Source organism: Acomys minous, assembly GCF_964271855.1.
Source record: "Acomys minous genome assembly, chromosome: 2".
NCBI classification, from domain to species: domain Eukaryota; kingdom Metazoa; phylum Chordata; class Mammalia; order Rodentia; family Muridae; genus Acomys; species Acomys minous.
The window spans coordinates 23,739,186-23,759,775 of record NC_140484.1 but is presented as its reverse complement, the minus strand read 5'-3'; the positions used below and the strand labels follow the sequence as shown (position 1 = coordinate 23,759,775).

The 20,590-nt window shown below is 44.7% G+C and overlaps 1 protein-coding gene across 2 annotated transcripts; it reads right to left on the bottom strand.

Moving 5' to 3' along the window:
• Positions 1–264: 264 nt before the first annotated feature.
• Positions 265–5,173, bottom strand: PPP1R3C (protein phosphatase 1 regulatory subunit 3C). Of its 2 annotated transcripts, XR_014775824.1 has the most exons (3): positions 5,023–5,173; positions 1,920–2,913; positions 265–806 (listed from the first exon to the last, which is right to left on the bottom strand). XR_014775824.1 is itself a non-coding variant. In XM_084763978.1 (2 exons), the coding sequence occupies exons 1-2, from the start codon at positions 5,034–5,036 to the stop codon at positions 1,974–1,976; spliced, it is 954 nt and encodes a 317-aa protein (XP_084620104.1). In that variant the 5' UTR covers positions 5,037–5,173; the 3' UTR covers positions 265–1,973. The 2 variants fall into 2 exon arrangements, 1 of the variants encoding a protein (XP_084620104.1); XM_084763978.1 differs by having other exon boundaries at positions 265–2,913.
• Between the last annotated feature and the right edge of the window lie 15,417 nt (positions 5,174–20,590).

The window sequence follows — 20,590 nt, the reverse complement described above, 5'->3', positions numbered from 1 at the left end:
CCCGCTGTAAAAGTGACAGATAGCGTGCAAGATAAGCCTGACCCAGCAGGGAGCATGTAAGAAGAGAAGTAACCACGGACAGGGACAGTTACAGCAGCTCACAGCTAACTGGTCCCTGGACCAAGCTCCAGCTGTCAGGTGAATCCACTTCCTGGCCCAAGCCAGCTCTGGTTGGTCACTACAAAACAGGAGAGCCTAGAGCTTTAGTTGCTAACTTTCTGACTTAACTGGCTATGCTTTGGGAAAAGAAAACACTCTCGGGTCTTACACCAAGCACATTTATTAAAGTAAGAGGCTTATAAGGGACAATGTCGATATTTACAGCAGAGAACGTATGGATGCTAGCCAAACCGCAGACACTGTCAGAGTGGAGTTTTTCCAGCATGGCAGATCACATATGTTCCAATTCACTGCACTCTAACACCCCCTCAAAGGACAGTGATAACAGCAAACATCCCAGGACACGTGTCCTCAAGATCCCACAGAATGGATTTATGCGCACACACACACACAACAGTTCACATTCAGAATAAGTCATATCTACATTGTTTTAAAAAAAAAAAAAAGCATTTTGACTTGAAATTAAAACAGCAAGACAGAATTAGGCATGAGATAGACCGATACTTTCGTGTGCAAGGTACTGGATTCTTGCACTGAGACTCTAGTGTCAGCCCCCGCTCCAAACATCACATTGGAAAAGTGTGGCAGAAAGATGAGTCGCCTTCAATATGAAGGATGTGAGTTGTGTACACTGGCAGCGCTCCTGATGAAACAGCGATATTTCAGGAGAACACCAGCGAATGGACCTTCAAATAAGGCCAAAAAAAAAAAATCGTGAGTTATTAGATGGCCATTCAGGTAACCGGTTTAAACAGCTACAGTGTTCTGGTTTAATCAAGGCACTGAAAGAGCTATCTTTGACATGACGTGGAGTCCCTTACATACTGCTAGTCACTGGTGACAGCATGCCTGATGCTAGGCAGCTTCTGTACCAAGAACCCAAGAACGATGCCTTAATCACAAAGTCACTTGTCCGATTAAGAATGCAAAGCTGGATTTGCTTAAACACTCCCCCCCCAAAACATGGTTTGTGGCGGACCATGTTTAAACTGAAAGGATTCATTTAAGATCTTTTTGTTGTCGTTTCCTCTGAGACAGAGTCTCGTATAGCCCAGACTGGCCTCCACCTTTCTACGTGCCAAGGATAACCTTGAATTTCTGATCCTCCTGCCTCCACTGTAACGTCCTTGGGTTAGAGGCATGCACTGGCACCCCCAGTTTTACGGTGCTGAGCCTGGAACCTAGGGCTTCAGGCATGCAAGGCAGGTGCCCTACCCACTGAGCCACACCTCCAGCCCTCAAGATCTTGATTCTTCAGAACTATAGCTCCTCTTCTCCCAGTACCACCCAACAACAGCCTTTCTTTTTCTATGCAAGAAGGCACAGAATGGTTCTCTTTCCCCTCTTTGAGTTATTTCCTCAGGAGAAACCAGGGAGACCCTCTTTGAAACACAAGTTAACTCTGTGCTTTCCCACCAACGGTTAACCATCCGGGCCCCTGCTCCTTCTCTGACTTGTCTTGGGGCCCTTAGCGTATACATTTCACATTCCTCATGCCCTTTCCACAGCGTTCCATCACCATCAACTGTCCTCAACCCTTTCCTTGTCCAAAGTGAAAGCTAGTGAAGTGAGAGGGAAGTGTTAAAACGCACCCCCAAAAAAAGGTGTGGCTTGTATAAAACCAGTTCCCAAGCTGTTGCTTGATCCTCCAGAACAAGGCGGGGCGGTATCACCCTCATCGACACCCCCAACACTAAATTCTCAAGTGGCTGTATTTCCTATAGCCAGGCCCTGGCAGCTCATACCTAAATCTACTGATGGAAAGTAACTAAGACTTCCTAACATGGAGCAATACAGACCTAGAATCGTATGAGGATTATGATCAGACAAAGCCAGTCTATAGACTGCCTAACTCATCGGTAAGAGGCCAAGTTCTCCACTCTCCCCCAACTCTGCCACTCCGGGAAGAGGCCACTAGCAAGCCTCGGGCTTCCAAAGACCGTGGGTTCTAGCTCAGTCTTAGGAGGCACCTGTTGGAATGCACAGTCTCGGGGTGCCACCTGTGTCTGCACTCCATCGGGTTTCCACTGTACATGGACAATTCGATAATTCTGACCCTGGTTGTTGTCCCAGAAGACCCTCCCGTTAGCGTGGTAAGAGATGCAGAACTCAATCTTCTCCTCAGTTGGAATGACGCGGGGTAAGTCGACGGAAAAGGAGAAGGTGTCGCTGTCTGAGCTGCTGTAAACATTCTTCATGTATACACAGTCCACATCTCTGTAGGTTTTCCAGGTGTCAAAGGTGATGCGGACCCGAACCTTCTTCTCAAAGCTCACGTTCTTCACTTTGACCGTCCCAGTCACTGTTCGATCTTGCAAAGAGCAGTTCTCCAGGCAGACAAAGTTCTTCTGGAAGCGGTCTCGGAAGCTTAAGTAGTCGCTTGAAGGCTGGGGGAAGTCGAAGACCAAGTTTTTCTCCTCGTGAAGTTTTAAGCTGGAAGAGATATCGTTAAGGTCCAAGAGGTCAAACTGCAGGTCCCACGCAGGTTCTTCTGGGAGGTCAGAGAAGACGTGGATAGCAGTGAGGGACAGCCCCTTGGAGTCGGCGAACACAACCCGCTTCTTGGCTTGGTCACGCGGGCGCTTCCATTCATTCTGCGATTTGGCTTCCTGCTTGATGTTGAGACATGGTTTCAGGGGCTTCAATTTATTCACAAAATTTCTTCGTTGAAAGTCACTGTAAGGGCCCAGGAAACTCTTCAGAGGTGGCGAATGAGCCAGGCAAATCCTCATGGCCACATCCACCGGCATGACTGAGCTTGTCAGAGGCCGTGGGTCCAGCACATGGATCATTCTGGAATGGAAAAACAGAAGAGCGGTGATCACCAAGGGCTGGGGCGGTCTTCCCCTGTCTACAGCCAGCGCAGTTATCAGGGAGGTGCCATCACACAGAGAGAAGAACAGTCGGGTGACTGGATCTGCAGGCTAGCTCTGTGCCTGGCAGGCTGGCGAACACGGGTAAAAGGCCTGAAACACTCAGAGACTGTCAGTTTCCCCATCTGAGAAATAAGAGGGTTGGGTCTGATAAGGTCTGACACAGCTTTTAAGGACTATGTGCTCTGCTCTGGACCAGTGCTTCTCAAACTTGTCGGGTCAACATGAGCTAAGGAGTTTCTTTAGGGGGAAAAAATTCAGATTCCTGGACTTAGAAGCGCTACAGTGGAGCTTTGCAGCGTGGAGCCGACAAGGTAAATGCGGTCTTAAGTCTTCCCCTGATGCTTTAAGTACTGGCCAGACAGGGTCTTCCATCGTCACAGCCCCAGGCCGACCCTCTTTGCTTTTTCTAGCTTCTGCGTCTCATTTTGGCTCTTGAATCGGGTTTTACTTCTCTAGAGAAGTAACCCACTTGAAAAGAGATCAGCGAAGCGATTTTTAAAATCCCATGTAGTTCTTAAGAGTGAAAGGAGGTGAGGCCAGAAAGACTTTTGCATTTCATCAAGTTCATCCTCATTTCTCACAAACGACCAATTGCAACACCCGCCAACAGCTCACATACTAAAGGAGAAACTTTAAATAACATGCATTTCATATAAAGAGATGCCCACGACAAGGCCAAGTGTAAATGGAAAGGCTGGCTGCTCAGATAATAGGCATGTTCAATTCTCTCCAATAATAACTACCTTACTTTATCTCTGTCTTGTAACCTGCTGCGTACATTATATGTACAACATAAACTGTATGTTTAAAAACTGATAACCTGAAACTTAACATGTTCAAAATACATATAGATATGGGAATTTAAACTGACAAACTTTATAGGGGAAAAAACACTAAAATTTTAATTATCTTTGTATGACAGAATTACACAGTCTATTGGTCTGTGTTCCTTTGGTCATTCCTACTGTTTGGGCAACTGGTATTTACAAGTAGAAAGACAAGAACAATAGTATCAAACCAAGACTCAGCCACTACGACTTTTTTCTGGCCTTCCTTTCCCTTGCCCTTACACTGGATTGCAACATTTATGGAATTAGGATTTTCTTCTCCAATTTCAGCCCTTACAGGTAAAAGAAACTTGAAATATAGTAAGTGTCATTTTTCTGTGACAGTTTATACGTGTATGTAACATATTTTGATCACATAGATACTCTGGAACAGCAGGCAGAGTGGACGCAAAGAATGCATGCAGGACTCACTTTGATAGCTCTAGGGCTTTTCTGAGAGGATTACAAACGTACAGCAACACAAGCTCAAAGTGTGTTTGTCTAACAACCATTAACGGGCAGGAGGATTTGGGGAGGGAGAATTCTTCAACTAAGTCACAAGTGGAGAAGCAACAGATTTTCATGGGATATTCTTGGTTGCTTGGTTGACTGAGCTGTTGTTTGGTTTTGTCTTGGTTTTTTGTTTTTTGTTTGGGGGGTAGCTAGGTTTTTTTTTTTTTTCACTTCTGCATTTATAGAAAGTTTTGGCATTGGGCAATTCCATGGAATCCTAAGTCCCTGCCAAGAGTTTAAAATGATAATTTGCTGTCATTCTATGTCTCGTTCTATGACAAACTAGAAGACAAGTGGGGAAAAACAAATGAATGCAAAATCGTCCAGTAACTTCTGCCTCAGCCTAAGCTACCTCACCAGCAATGTCAGGGTGCAAAGTAAACTGTCCCCAAGTGCTTGGTTTTTTTAACGCAAAGGCAACAGAGTCACTTCAGGAAGGAAATCTCAGCTAAAGCTGACTCACTAAGGCAGCTTCTGCATTGAGATACTGATTCCCAAAACAGGCGCTAAGAAATACCACCCGAACTCCACCCCTTCAAGGCCCCTTTGGGACGATTCAAGTTAGCCATCAACCTGGAAGGTCTCTATCTGCAGACAAGACAAAAACAGCACAAAACACAGAAGCCCCCAACGTCCCCCAGCTGCAGGCTCCCCTCGGTTAGGGCGTGGAGTTGCACTGAACCTACCTGGTGCAGCTCATTGGGTCGAGAGGCAGCGGCGACCGCGACAGCCGCACCCAGAGCAACTTCGCTCACAGCACCTAGCGGATGCAGCGCCGCGGTCCAGCCCGCCGACTGATCGGCAGAGGCCCGGGAGGCAGCTTATCAGAGCCGGACCACGTGAGCAGGTTTCTCGGACCAATCAGCGGCCTGATGGCCGGGCCAACCAGCTCGCAGCTGGGGCACGAGCCCCTGTCCCCTGAACGTGATCGCCGCGGGGCTGGCTGTGACCGGAGCGTGCTGGAAGGCCGGCGCAGTGTAGGGGAGCCCTGGGCCAGCGGAACCCAGCTGCTGTCCTGGAACCGCGCGCACAGCACGTAGCGCACGGCCACAGACAAGCAGCTGGCCTCTCCCAGCTGTGCGAGCCTGGCGGGATCTTATGTGGAAGTGCATCGGTCTGTGCAAAGTTGAATCTGAGCTCAGAAAGTTGTGGCTCCTTGCTTTGCGTGTTCAAACACCTTGGTCCAAGCAGAAAGAAGTTGGCTGACGTTCCTTTCTCCACAAACAACACCACACAGCCTCTCAAATGTTAAGAAAACACGTGAGGCCAAGAAACAAGGTGACCCTGTGATCTGTGATCTCTTCTCTCCTAAGACAGAGGCAGAGGGCCAGTCTGGACAGCCTAGCGAGACCCTGCCTTCTGAATAAGCAAACAGACACTTTGTATGTTGATCTCTTCGGTTTTCTTCTTGGAAGAGAAAACTATAGGCCAAATAAAGTTACTGACCTTGCTCCTTGCTATCAGACACATCAGGCAGCCCAAATCCCTGAACAGAGTTCTGACATCCTCACGCAGGAGGCAAGAATCGACAGTTCACTTCACGACCCTCCCAAGCCAGCTGCTTTCATTTGCGGTTTCCTTATTTTATTTTGAAACTTGAGGGATCAAATCAGCTGTGCAACTAAGAACTACAAGCTTATTAATCAAGTAAAATTTGTTCTTTCTTTGATATTTTAATTACATCATTTTCTCCCTGCAAATGCCCCTATATACCTCTCTCCCTGTTCTCTTTGAAAAATCATGGCCTCTTTTTTTTTTTCACTAGTTTTTGTTATCTGCATATATGTACAAATTGTTTTTATAAAGCCTAGCTCTGTGTGGTTGTCTAGAAGCCAATTAGAATGTGCAAAAAAAAGTCTGTGTCATTTAACTGTCAAACACGAGAATTGTTACAGTGGAGTGGAGAACAAGAAACCCGTGCTCACGGGTTAAGAATGCCTTGCTGTTCTTTCAGATGCCCAGAGGTCAGTCCCCAGCACCCAGATGAAGAACTTGCACTCACCTTGTAACTCCAGTTTCGGGGGATATGCCACCCTCCTTTGGCTCCTGCAGGGCCTGCACACATGTACACATACAAACACAAAAACACACAGTAAGTAAAAACAAAATTATTTTTTTTAAAAAAAAAATGCATGCTGAACATCATAAGGGAAAATAACTGGACATTTTTAAAAGATTTATTTTTCTTTTATACAGATGAGCATCCTTACCCGTGCGTGCGTATGCATACCACATGCATGTAGTACCCTCAGAGGTCAGAAGTGGATGTCAGCTCCCCTGGAATTACATGTGAGCCACCATGTGGGTGCTGGGAAGCAAACCCTGGTCCTCTGCAAGAGCAAGTGCTCTTAACCACTGGACCGTCTTGCTAGCCCTTGGGCTTTATTTCTGAAATAAAGCATCTGAGTAGTGGCAGGTCTTGTTGCCTGTCTCCAGTCAGCCAAAACCACATGAAAGGCCACAGTGTTTGGGGTTTAATCCTCACCCGAACCCAGGAAAGTTCTAGCCTCAGTTTCCTGATGTGCGGCACTGAGATGATAACTCTGTTCTGAGGAATAGGTGAAATGCATTTATTTCATTTTATTTATTAGCAGTGTCCAGTGTGCTCAACCCACGTTAGATCTCAAGGGAGTTCATGATTCTCCTGTGCTGTTTCTAGTCTCACCTCGGCAAAGTTAGCCCCTGAGTGAAATAGTGATCCCAGCCACCGTTCGAAGAGTCTTATCACGTGCCAAACATCTGCATTGTTAATACTCACATCATCCTGGCGGCGCTGCCTGTCACAAATACCGTCCTAGAGAAAGGAAAGCCACTAGGAGATCAATACACCTGGCCAGGACCTTCCAAGCAGAGCTGGGATCAGAACCGGCGAGATGCAGGATTGGTAACTCCTGTCTGCCTCATTCTGTCTTCCTTTAGTTAGTTAGAAGAGTAGGGATAAGGGGGCTTTGTGCGTGGCTGGCGTCAGAAGCTTTCTATTTCACAGTTGAGAAATCTAAATCCTGAAGAAGCTGCTTGCCGAAGACTGGTTAGGTCCGAGGCAAAACCAGAATCCTGTGCAGGCTTTCTCTCTACACAAGCCACATGTTGAGGTTAAGAGGGGATATTACCAGCTAAAGCCAGGCAACAGCACACTATAACAAGAATGTGAGTCGGGCGTGGTGGCGCACGCCTTTAATCCCAGCACTCGGGAGGCAGAGGCAGGCGGATCTCTGTGAGTTCAAGGCCAGCCTGGTCTACAAAGTGAGTCCAGGACAGCCAAGGGTACACAGAGAAACCCTGTCTCAAAAAAAAAAAAAAAAAGAATGTGCTATGATTCTCCTGAGGGGGCAAAGTTGTGCAGGACTAGGACATTGAATAGTCTCAGCCGAAATGTTAGTTCTTATTTGGGAATGCCGACAGAGGTAAAATGTTTTTGTTTTTGTTTTGCTTCTCTGTAGCTTTTGGGTTGCTTGTTTGTTTGTTTGTTTGCTTTGTGTTTTGGTTTTTCACAATAAACACAGAAGGTTTCTGTAATTAAGGAATAAATTTGAAAAGATTTTCAAGCTCTCAGATTCAGATGACATGGAGTGCCTCCGTGCTGGGCATTGGAAGCTTTTTACATACACTTCCATGGTTCCCTCCCACCACCCTCTCTAAGTCTCTGCTTTCTCTCCCGCCCCCTGGTGTTGACTAATGTTGTCAACGCAACTTTCTGTTTCAACTTCAAGGGAAATTTTTCCAGAAAACAGCACTCTTTCCTGAGAGAAGTCATGGTAACCTGTCCGCTTGGTGATCTGGGCCTCCCCTTCAAGCTCCTAGCTGGTTTTTACTGCCTTTCGTTACAGGATTAGAGGGACTGGAAAGGAGTCAGTGTTTTTTAGTTGGGTATTGCGTCAATGAAGAAGGATTAAACCAGGAGTTATGAAGAATTTTATTATTTGTGGGCTTTCTCCAAGTGTGGTTTGGCAGCACTCAAACGCTGCTTTGTCTTGCTCGTCTTCACATAATAAATCTATCAGCCGGGCCTTTTTAATTGGTGCAGTGTGTTCAGCACCATGCTGGGGGTTACTAGGAGTCACAAGCCACTGGCCTTGAGAATATTCTAGACTTTATTTGATTTTAAACTCAAAAGGTACCTCAAGAATGAGGGACTGTGTAGTTTGCACAAGTGGGGCTGTCCAGCCATTAGTTCAATACACCATCAGAAAGCTGCATTGTGCTTGTGGGAACCTCACCCTGGGATCCCGCAGTTACCAACTCATTTTCTTTTTCTTCTTTCTTTCTTTGTTTCTTTCTTTCTTTCTATGTGTATATGCATAAGCCTGCTTGCACATGTGTATATTAGGTATGTGTGTACATGTTCATGTCTGTGCGCACGCGCGTGCGTGCATGCGTGCGTGCGTGTGTGTGTGTGTGTGTGTGTGTGTGTGTAAATGTTGAATGTCTTCCTCAGGCCCCCACCACCACCTTTTTTGTTGAGACAGGGCCTCTTACTAAACCTGGAGGTCACTGATGACCAACAAGCCCCAGAAACTTAGCTCACGATAGCCCCAAACTCTAGCACTCAGCCAATCCTCTGCCTCAGTCCCCCAAGTAGCTAAGACTATAGGCACACACTGCCAACAAAATAACATGAGGGTTTTTGTTTGTTTGTTTGTTTTTGTTTTGTTTTTGTTTTTGTTCTTAGTCTCTTGGATTTATCTTGAGCAAAATGGACATCTGAGTGCTACAAAATGAGGCAAGCAATGAATAAAGTACAATCTGGGAAGGGGCCGTTCACCCCTCTTGACGGTGGCATATCCTAACTGCTGTGATGTCTCTGTATTCACTGAAGGGTGACGGTGAGCCTGGCAGCAAGCGCTTTTACCCACTGAGACATCTTGCCAGCCCTTTAAAGGCTTTAATGTGACTACCTGGAAGATGAAAGAGAGGAAGGGACCGTGCAGGGAAAGGAACAGAAATCAGCCAAAATGGAACTGGATTCACAGGAAGCATCAAAAGAAAAATCAAAGTGAGAACAAATAATATTCTGAAAAAGAATAAGAAGAAAGTATTTTAGCTCTATCAGCTTAAATTGTGCTATAGACTTTTACAAAAATCAACATCGGTACACAAATGCAGAGTTATCCGTGAGAGGAAGGGATACATACATAGACAGGCTTTCATGTCAGGATTTACTGTATGCTTCAGGAGAGCATTTCTAATAAGGAGAGAGGGAGATGGATTACTCAACACGAGGGCAGCTGACCAGCCTCGGAGCGGGGATTAGAAAGATGTGTGCAGTAAGTGGCTTTCATTCTCTGTGGAGAGGGGCCTAAAGATGGTGTAACACCATATATAACTAACACATGCCAGTAGGAAAGTCCTAGTCTGTTCTATGTTGCTCTAACAAATTGCCAGATGATGGGTAATGCATCAAAGAAAAGAAATTCACTTGCCTCTGAGTTCTGGTGGCCAGCAAGCTCAAACAGCGTGGCAGAGGGCTCCGGCAAAGGCCGACTTTGAACTGCATTACAACACAGCAGAGGGTGTCCTGTGGAGGAGCGTACTTGAGATCAGAGAGCAGGAGCATGCACAGGGGACAAGACATACAGCGAGGGAGGACAAAAGATGAAGGGGGACAGAGGGATAAACTCCTCTCTTTTATAACCAGCTCTGCCAAGAACTAATGCCTTCTTGGGAAATCTACTCTGCTTCTGGAGATCAGCTTAGCATCAGTCCCTTCGGAAAGCAGTCATGACCCAGTCACCTGCCATCAGGTTTAACCTCTCAAAGGTCCTGACACATCTCAATACCATTACATGGGGACAAGCTTCAACATGAGTTTGATACTGCTGGCCTGGCCTCACCCACCCTGGGCACTGCCATGTTGGTGATTTGGAGATTTTCTACTTTAACTCATAACTTTGGAACAAAGGGGAAAGTATTGGATGGGAGAGGGATTTTTTTGTTGTTGTTTTCTTCAATGGTGTAGCCACCATTAAGTTGTTTGTGGCCTAGAAATAATCATCCACCTGTATTCATTCAAGCAACCCTCATTCAGTTCAGGTTCACACACACACACACACACACACACACACACACACACACACACACACACACACTCACACATACTCTAATGGTTATAATTATTTTAAAATCTGTAATTAAATTGTCTCTTCCTTTTAGACAAAGTTGCAGCCAGGTGTGGAAGGCACACACCTTTAATACCAGCACTAAGGACGCAAAGGCAGGCAAATCTCTCTGAATTAAAGCCAGCCTGGTCTACATAGTGAGTTCCAGGACAGCTAGGGTTGCATAGTGAGGCCCTGTCTCAAAAAAAAAAAAAAAAAAAACCAGAAAAGAAGAAAATAATTTCCCAGGTAAGTGCCTCCCTCAGGCACTCCTGCAATAAATGGGAAGAAACACTGAGCACCACAACTGGACAGTGTGAAGAGTAAGAGTCTTTGGAACACAGTCCTAAAAAGTATGTCTTCACCAAACCTCTCCCCGCAAGGCTCAGGGATACATGTGGAAGAGGAGAAAGAAAGATTTTAAGAGTCAGAGGAGATGTATGGCACCAAGTAAACAGTGTCTTCCAGACATAACAGGACTGACACACGTATGAACTCAGAGAGATGATGACAGCACGAACAGGGCCTTCACAGGTTCCAGCCCAGATGAGGCCCCAGCACCGAGAGAGTGAAATGGACTTGGGGCCAAACCCTGTCTTAGTTACTGCACTACTACTTATAAAACAAGGCATTTATATGGGTCCCTGCCTCCAGAGGACCAATCCATGACCATCATGGCAGGGAGCATGGTAGCAGGCAGGCATGGTGCAGAAGCAGTGGTCAAGAGTTCACGTCTGATCTGCAAGCTGCAGGTAGAGAGTGCAAGACATGACCTTTTAAAACCACCAAGTCCACTCCTAGAGACACACCTCCTCCAAAAGGCCACACCCACTAATCCTTCCTAAATAGTCCACCAACTAGGAACTAGACTTTGAAATATATGAGCCTGTCATTCTCATTTTCATTCAAACCACCACACATAACCTAACCAAGAAGCTATTTATAGTTGATGCCCACTGGCAAAAGGAAGATTAGTTTTCTCCAATGGAGTGTCACAGGTCAATCAGCCACGCTCCAGAGAAGACCCTATGCTCAGGAGTAGTTGGCCACACAAAAAGAACTCGATTTTTCTTTGTGTGTATGTGTGTGTGTGTGTGTGTGTGTGTGTGTTATTTGGGTTTTTGTTTGTTTGTTTGTTTTGATTTTTGTTCTGTTTTTATATGGTGTTTTGTTTTGGTTTTTGGTTTTTGAAAGAGAGAGAGAGAGAAAGACATAAAGTTGAAGGGGAAGGGAGATGGAGAGGGCCCGGGGGGAGCTGAGGAAAGTGGAAAACATGATAAAAAAAAAAGTGAATGAAAGCTGGGCAGGTGGCGCACGCCTTTAATCCCACCACTCGGGAGGCAGAGGCAGGTGGATCTCTGTGAGTTCGACGCCAGCCTGGTCTACAAAAGTGAGTCCAGGACAGCCAAGGCTACACAGAGGAAACCCTTTCTCAGAAAAAAAGCAAAAACAAAAATATAGTGAATGAAAACAGTTTTAAGATAGGTAGAAAGGAGAGAGTATGGGAGTTAATATGGTCAATGTACATGATACGTTTGAAACGGAGACATATTTGTGAAACTCATAACCATGTTTTCTAAAGGTTAAAAGAAGTGTTAGAGCAAAGGCTGGATCTGCTTGGTCTGGGAGGAGCGGCAATGTAGCTCCGTTTCCTCCCGTCTGAGTCAGACACACCCCTTCCTGCCTGATTGGCTCTCCGTGCTGTGTGGGCCAATGCTGCCTACGCTGTCCTTACCGGGTCTAGGCAGCTAGTCACACCTTTGGTTTAGTCACATACTTCTTTAAGTCTTTATGTCCTGTGACATCTAATTCTGCTACTTTGCTTTAAATATGAGTAGCTCATGAGACGTAGCAGCTGCCTGCGTAACCAGGCTGCTTTATTTACCAGGCCCATATGGCCCAGTATACAGTTTTCTATTCTATTATGGGATGTCTGCGTTTAGCTATGAACTTTGGCTATAGGAAGCGTTTCAAAACACCTTCAGCAGAAGTGAGCCGCCCACTTGTAAGGTACCACAACACTTCCTTTAAATGTAACAAAATTAACCTCCTTGCCTAACTAGCTGTCCCCTCATACTCACAAATGACTCACATCACCCTGCTCCCAAGGCCAAACAGAATTGCTGATAATTACTTGCTCCAAGTGGTATTCCGTGCTCTGTGTTCCATTCTTTGTAACTAGAATTGGGACATAAAGCTTAAGAAGAAAAAGCAGATCTAGTCTAGGCCAGAGCCCTGTGTCAGAGAACTGTTTCCGCTGGCTGCTGCACACCAAGGATGTGATGGAAACTTCCAGCTCGGGAGCCTGGAGGAGGCAAGCAACTTTCCAAATACCACACAGTCAATTATTTGCAGTAGGGCTTTAATATTTTGTTTAAAATTGAGCAAATCTTCTAGAATGTCACCCAAAACTTCAAAAACACTCCTCAAAGCCAACTTTCCTCCAGGTGTTGTTTGCAATCCATTAGCTAACTATTGGCTTTTTTTTTTTAATGAGCAGCTGTTAAGCTGTTGTTGTTGTTGTTGTTGTTGTTGTTGTTGTTGTTGTTGTTCTGAGACAAATCTTTCCACATTGCCCTTGGCTGGCCTGGAACTCATTATGTAGACGAGGCTGGCCTGGAACTCACAGTGATCTGCCTGGCTCTGCCTCCCAAGTATTGCACCACCACACCCTGCTGCAACTATTAAACTTTTAAACCACTTAGAAAAGTTAGGATGATTTGAGAGCCACCAAGAGAGAGGTAAGTGCTTCCAAATGCCCTCACTTCCCCAATCAAAACAGGTTAGTCAAAACATGTAGTCAAAAGTGCTGCTGCTGAGCAAAATAGCATTTGGTTTGGTTTTCCTGTGCATTATTGAGGTTGGTTTTTTATTTTTATTATTTTTAGATTTATTTATTTTATGTATGAATTCTCTGCTTTCATAGACACCTGCATGCCAGAAGAGGGCATCAGAACCCAGTATAGATGGTTGTGAACCACCTTGCAGTTGCTGAGAATTGAACTCAAGACCTCTGGAAGAACAGATAGTGCTCTTAACCCCTAAGCCATCTTTCCAGCCACCTACTATTGAAGTTTTAGAACTCAGACAATTGGTGGTTGAAAAATATTTTCATTCTGAAAAAGAACAGAGGGAAGAAAATTCACAAAGTAAGAGCAGATTATCTATCCAGCATGCTACATCCTCTTACACACCTAATGATATCACTGCTAGCTATAATATAATATAATTATAATATAGGTCATATTTGCTCTACTTTGCCTTACTTATTTATTTAGCTTTCTAAGACAGAGCATCAACTATCCCATGTTGGCCTAGAAGAGTGGTTTTCAACCTTCCTAACACTGTGACCCTTTAATACAATGCCTCATGTGGTGGTGACCCCCAACCATAAAAATTTTTTTCTACTTCATAACTGTAATTATGCTACTTTTATGAGTCATAATGTAAATATCTGTGGTTTCTGATGGTCTTAGGTGACCCCTGTGAAAGGGTCACTCAACCCCGAAGTGGTTGAAATCCATAGGTTGAGAACCACTGGCCTAGAATTTGTCATACAGCTGAGAATGACCTTGAATTTCTGGTCCTTCTGTCTCCTCCTCCCAAGTGCTGGGATTACAGGCATGCACCACCCTGCCAGGATATAATGTTCATTTCAAATTAAATGGTATTATTATTATTGGGCATTTACCCCAAAACCTCTAAGTCAATATATCACAGAGACATCCACACATTCATGTTTGTTGATGCACTATTCACAATATCCAAGAAACAAAACCAGCTAGATGTCCATAAACAGATGAGTGGATAAAGAAAATCCAATATATACATATGGTAGAATTTTATGTAGCCACAAAGGAAAATGAAGTCATATCTGCAGGAAAATAAATTGAGCTGGAGATCATTATATTAAGCGAAATAAGCTAGACTCAGAAATACAAATGCTGCATACTTCTCCTCATATGTGGAACCTGAATTTTGAATTATATGTGTGTGTCCATATCCATGTATTTATGTATGCACATTTATGGGTCATGAGACTAAAAGAGGATCCTGAGAAGTGGGGAACAGACCTTAAGGGAGGTGGAAATTAAGAGACGGCAATGGAATTCATATTACAAGAAAGCAGAAGTGGATACTAGCTAGAAGAAAGGAAAACAGCTGGCAGTGGGGGGATGGGAGAAGAGTGGGAGAGGGGAAATAATGAAAGTGAAAAATGTAATGACACTTTTATATGGAGATGAGATGATTGTGAGAAACAATGACCTTCGCTTCATAATAAGAGTACCAGAGACTCAGAGCAGTGACATTAAAACAGTTCATTTTACGATCTTGTAAAGTAAGAGGTCAGCCCAGTGTGGCAGGCACAGCTGACTGGGTGCAGAGAACAGATTTTTAAACCCCACCCAAGCAAGTAACTTCCTCCTTTCTCATTGCCAGGTAATTAGAAAAGTACGATCTTACACGTCGTTTTCATTGCATCTTTCATTATTTATCTTTCTCTCAGCAAAAACCATGTGTGGGTTCATCTCTGTCAGAGACATGACCTTGCAGGCAAGCTTGGCCATTAGGAACACTATACTTGTACTCTCAACCTCAAGTTTGTGGGTTGGCTTTTGGGTTGGGACAACAGTTACACTGGCAGGCATTAGTAGGGGTCTAGGATTTTCCATTCTTTTGTAGTTGGGCCCAAGCTGTCTCAAGGTACCTTTGAAAATGGACTAACAGATTTTATTTCTGACAATAATGAAACCCATTATTTTGCATGATAACTAAAGGATAATCTTTTTTTAAAAAAAATAAGTCAGACTGAGAAAAATAAAACAATAAAATCACTAGCATTATGTTAACAAGAACAAGAGGTTCTTGCTTAATGCAAAACCGAAGATGACTCGTTATCACTTTTTTTTTCTTGTCTTGCTTCCACCCCGCCCCACCCCCAAATTCAAAGTTTGAGTACTATTTACTGAACAAGTCTCCTCCATGGTTGATATTGGAAGAGGTTATTATTTTGCAAAATCTAAACAGAAAAGCAAAGTTCGATTAGTAGTAATTGGGGTCAGGACTTGAGCAATAACATTTTATGTGTGATTGGCCCCATCTGTGCGAGTAATGTCCTTACAACCTTTATTCTATTTACTCTTCATTAAAGCCCTGCAAAGCCATTCATGATTCCATTCTGTCAAAGGGGACCCTGAACTACTGTGAAAAGAGTCACAGGAAGTGGACAGAATCAACTTTCCAGGTCAAGACCCAACCTCACGTGTACATTAGCTGGTCATTCACGGACACTGCACTAGGGTGGAGCATGAGCGGTCTGTTGGTCACTTGCCTCTCCATATTCATTCTGTCTGTAAGTCTGTCTGCTTCTACTGCCTTGCTCTTCCCCATGTCTCACTTGAACTGAATGGCCTTCTTGCTGTCTATCTTGTCCCATAAGTCATTCAAGGGTGGTCACAACCAACAAATAGCGCTGACCACAAAATCTAACAGCAATGACCCCCAAACTAAATCTACCAAAACTAGCAAGCAGTCGCATAATGGGATTTGACACCTGTGTCCAAATACTGTTCCCACCTGGAGAGTCCCTTCTCCACTCACTTTTCAGAGGTTCATCTTAGAAGTCATTTCTGCAGGAAGTCCTCCATGCCCTCCCCGACCCTAACAACCTTCTCTGTGTTTTCCATAAGGTCCTAGGGAATTTCTTATCATTTTGTGGAGCATCAACGTTGATAAAAGTTGGTCCTGTGTTTGTCTCCCCTGCTGGACTGTATGCTCCTTGAGAACAAGGTCAATGCCTTATTCATCTGCATATCTCCAGCACCTGAAATCAGGTCTATCCTGAACACATGCCCACCAGGTGAACTGGATGCATTATTAACTCGATGCGTATTTCCCAATGCCTCACAGATAACTGAGAAGATGCCATTGAACTGACATGAATGCTGGGAGTCGGCAAGTGGAGAGAACATTGACTGTCAAAAGATGCTTTGAGAAGCAGTCTAGAGAGGAATGAGGACCCCCCCAAAAAAAATCATAAATAAAGATAGTGTGCTACTAGTTTGGCAGGCAAGAGGAAGGGTTATTTCAAAAGTACCACAAAGCAGTGCCAAGCGAACAACCCAACAAACCAGACTTGGGAGTCCCAGCAAAAGTACAAGCTGTCCTAGGACATGCCAGATTTGTTTTCAGGTCACAAGCCAGTCCCCAGGACAAGGACCAGTGGATACTTGGGTTTCTTTAAGCAATAACTCATCGGGAATTTTTTTTTGAAAGCCTTTCTCCTCCTCTGGTGGCCCTTTACTGCCTCTGTCTGTTGTCCACCTTCTCCTTTTCTTCATCAGCCTCCCAATCTCCTTCCTCCTCTTTTTTCCAACATCTCCATTTGCACCCTTATCTTGCTGTTTGTGTAAAACCACCATTGACTTTCAAGCCTGTCAGACACTTCTGCTGTGTAATGAATGCACACCTCTAATTGTAGAAAGTGCACAGATCAAATGAGTGCTCACCTTGCTGGGCTATGATCTCCTGTTTGTGCCTGCTGTTCCTTCTCCTGGGAAGTCCTTCCCCTTACCATCCTTCAAGGTCCAGCTCAAATGTCCATTGCTACATTTTCCTAGTAACAGAGACAGAATGCCCTGTTCTCTTCTCTGTACTTTAGAGATGAGTTTGTTTAGACAACTAAAACAGATTTTGTAGCACTCAGTGGTTTTACTTTATTTACTTAACTGTCTCCTTTATTAAACTATGAACCCTTGAGGACAGGTACCAAATATCACCAGTGTCCATATCCCTTCCACCTCACAGTGCCTGAACATCGTAGGCACTCAGAAGAGGCTAGCTTATATATTCTGGATTCTAAGCCAACCACAGTGGCCCATGCTTGTAATCCCAGCACTTGGAGGCTTGACGCAGGAGACTTGCTATGCATTTGAGACCGTTGTTAGTTCTGGGCCAATCTGGAGCACAGAGTGAGACCCTGTCTCAAAAGAGAAGTGAAAGGAAGTAGGAGGAGAGAAGAGGGAAGGACTAAGAAATATCTCAGTTGGTAAAGTGCTTGCCTTATAAGCATCAAGACCTGAGTTTAATCACTAGGAAAGGGCAGGGCTAGCAGCATGCATGGAAAGTGACAGAACTGTGGGGACACAGTCAGGTACATCCCTGGAGCACATTGGCCAACCAGCCTAGCCTCCTTGGCAAGCTTACCTGGAGAATAATATCCAATGTTTCCCTCTGGCTTCCACATGAACGTGCACACCTATGAGCATATGCACATGTGCATTCTCTATTCTTGTTGTTGATTTTGTTCTCTAAAAGAGAGATTATTTTTAGTCTTAATATAAGACTATTATTAAGCAAATACCATACTTCTGGCATATAAGATGATCCACAACTTTTCTAGTTAAAATATACTGGAATATACTCGCCGTATAAGACTACCCTCTTCCAATGCACACCCTATGCAGCCCTTTAAGGTATGCTCTACACTCGACCCAAAGACTCATACCCTCCAAGTCAAATGGGCAGCTTCTGGTGGAGAGCCAATCCACGCTCACGTTCTCCTCCTGGGGGTACAGGGAGATGTGTGCAGCTAGCTCTTCCCTGCTTCATACTCCCAGCACAGAGCAGGGAATTGGCCACAGCACTCCCCACTATATGCGCTAGACATATGAAGCAAGGGGGAAGCAAGCTGCAGGTGGGTACCTGGCGCATAAAATGACCCCCAACTTAGGCACAGATTTTTGGGGGACAGGGGTTAAAAAGTCATCTTATACCATGAAAAGTACAGTTGGTTATACAGTTAATTAATATGAAATTTCCATGCATGTGTCAAAAGACAACTACAGGGTGTCCTGAGGAACATGACCTAAATGTAGAAAACTCAGGGAAGGCTCCTTGGTTGGGTAGTTGATACTCAGGCTAAAATTAGATGAAAAGAGAGCATCAGCTGGGTAAAGGGACAAGTATGCCAGACCAAAGGAAATGCTGCACTTGAAATACAAGGTGGTTTGGAAAGGGGCCTGTTGTAGACTTCCATGTAGTCCTCCAAATGCTCCATTTTTACCATGTATTTCACGCCTAGGGGGCCTCACTCACACAGACTTTGTCAATGGGTGTCTCTAAGCTATAGTTTCTGGTTGAGTTTGGTCAACGGCAGGAGAGCAGAAGGTGGGAAGGAAAGTAAAATTGAAGGATTTATTCCCCAGATTCCATCTTGACATATGGCTAGGGTCGGCCACTCCCTTTTACTCAAGATCATGGCTTCCATAGGAGGATCTTCCCCATAGAGCAGCTCCACAGCCTCTGCAAGGCTCCTCCACTTGCCCTCAGCACTAGAGGTAGCAACAGCCCCTGAATTAAGCCCCAGAGAACTGCACTTGGCAGAGCCCTCTCCAGTCCTACCCACCATCCTGTAATCACCCACTTTGATGATGCTCTTCTCCTGTCAGAAGTCTGACTGGCTTACAGGGTAAAAGAGAAGGTACATCAAGCAGAAGAAGGTTTTAAATTGTGAGGACTTCATTCTTGTCCTACTAGCCACGGGGAGCCATTGAAGATGTCAGTGGGTGAGGTAGATGCTTGTTTTGTTTGAAATGATCTGTTTCACACCTGCTCTGTAGAGTGGTGAGGAAAGAGGTGCAAGAGAGGGAACAGGAAGTCCAGGGAGGAAGCAATGAAGTCACGAAGGTGGCTAACAGTGGTCACGATGGGATGACTTGAGATTATGACACAGAACTAGAAGGAATGGGGGAACAATGAAAAGTGAGCAAGATCTCAAACACACCCCAACATAGCTGCAGTGGCCAGGGAGATTAGACCCCAGACCCTTCATCCTGCATCCAAGGCTGCCCAGCTCTTGTCACTGAGTTCCTCATGCAGGTTAGATGGCCCAGTGAAGTCACCTCTTATCCCAGGGTACTTTATGCCTGATATCCTCTCTCTAGCATGTTCTGCTTCTCATGCAAATCCTACTCATCCTCCAAGGCCCAGCTCAAAGATAAGTGATCCTATCAGAAAAAAAAAACTAATATAAACTGTTTCCCAGATACATGATTGTGTGATATCAACATCAGCTCATATAATAATCTGTTTTCATCCACTCCATTCTACAGCTGATGGTTGGAGGCTCAGAGAAATTAAATGATTGGGATTACACCAGGTTGGGTTTGAACCCAGGTCCGGATATCCTCAGGATGCCGTAGTTGATCCTGATCTAATGCTGCTTCTCCAATAATAAATAGTTAACTCCGGTGATGACTCACTGAATGACAGGCATCGTACCAAACTCCCTTCAGTTTATTTGATTTTCATAAAAAGCTTAGGTGAGAAGGCCAATTGAAATACTACCTTTAGGGATTGAAACAAGAGCAAAGAAAGCATGGAATTTCTTCAAATGCAACCTCACCCACAAAACTCCCTCCTCTTAAAGGGCACTGCAAGGCACATCACTGCCCACTGCTTCGCATCAGTGCTGGGTACCCTGTACCAGCATTTTATAACAGACAAGGAGGCCAATCTGTGGTAATTTACCATCCATTCAACCAAATCACCTGCCTGAACTCCTCCTCCCAGCCGTTCCCTGACAGTTATTTGCTGCAAGCAATCACTTGCAATGGCTTAGTGAGCGTCGAGAGCCTACCACATGCCATCAGGGAAGTCACTTAGCAATGAGGAGTGACAGAGTGTCACTTGGCATTTGTTCAGACTACACTGCTGGGCCCTCCAGCCAGGGCAGAGCGATCTCTCAGCCACTGGACCTTCTGAATCATGCTCAATTCAAGCCTAAAGACTGCGTTTAAAGGATTAGATTTCTTAACAATTAAGTCATTAAACAGTAAGTGCATCCATGAGGTGGAGAGTTGTCAGCTTTAGAAAAATCACCACGTACACTTTATTCTTTCCTGCTATACAACCTTGAGCCCATGAATGTCTTAAATAAGCTTTGGGTGTCTCATCTATAAAATGAAAGTGGTAAGAACTTCCTGCATTTGGGCTGTTTAGAACATTAAGTGAGATGATATTTGAAAAGCATCAGTAGAAAGGTGCCTGGGAGTAAACACAGTCGTAACTAGAGGCAAGCGTGGTACATTCTGCCTCTACAGTTTAGAAAGATTGCTAATGAACAGGGGGTTCAAAAAGAAGCCAAAAGGATTGTTAC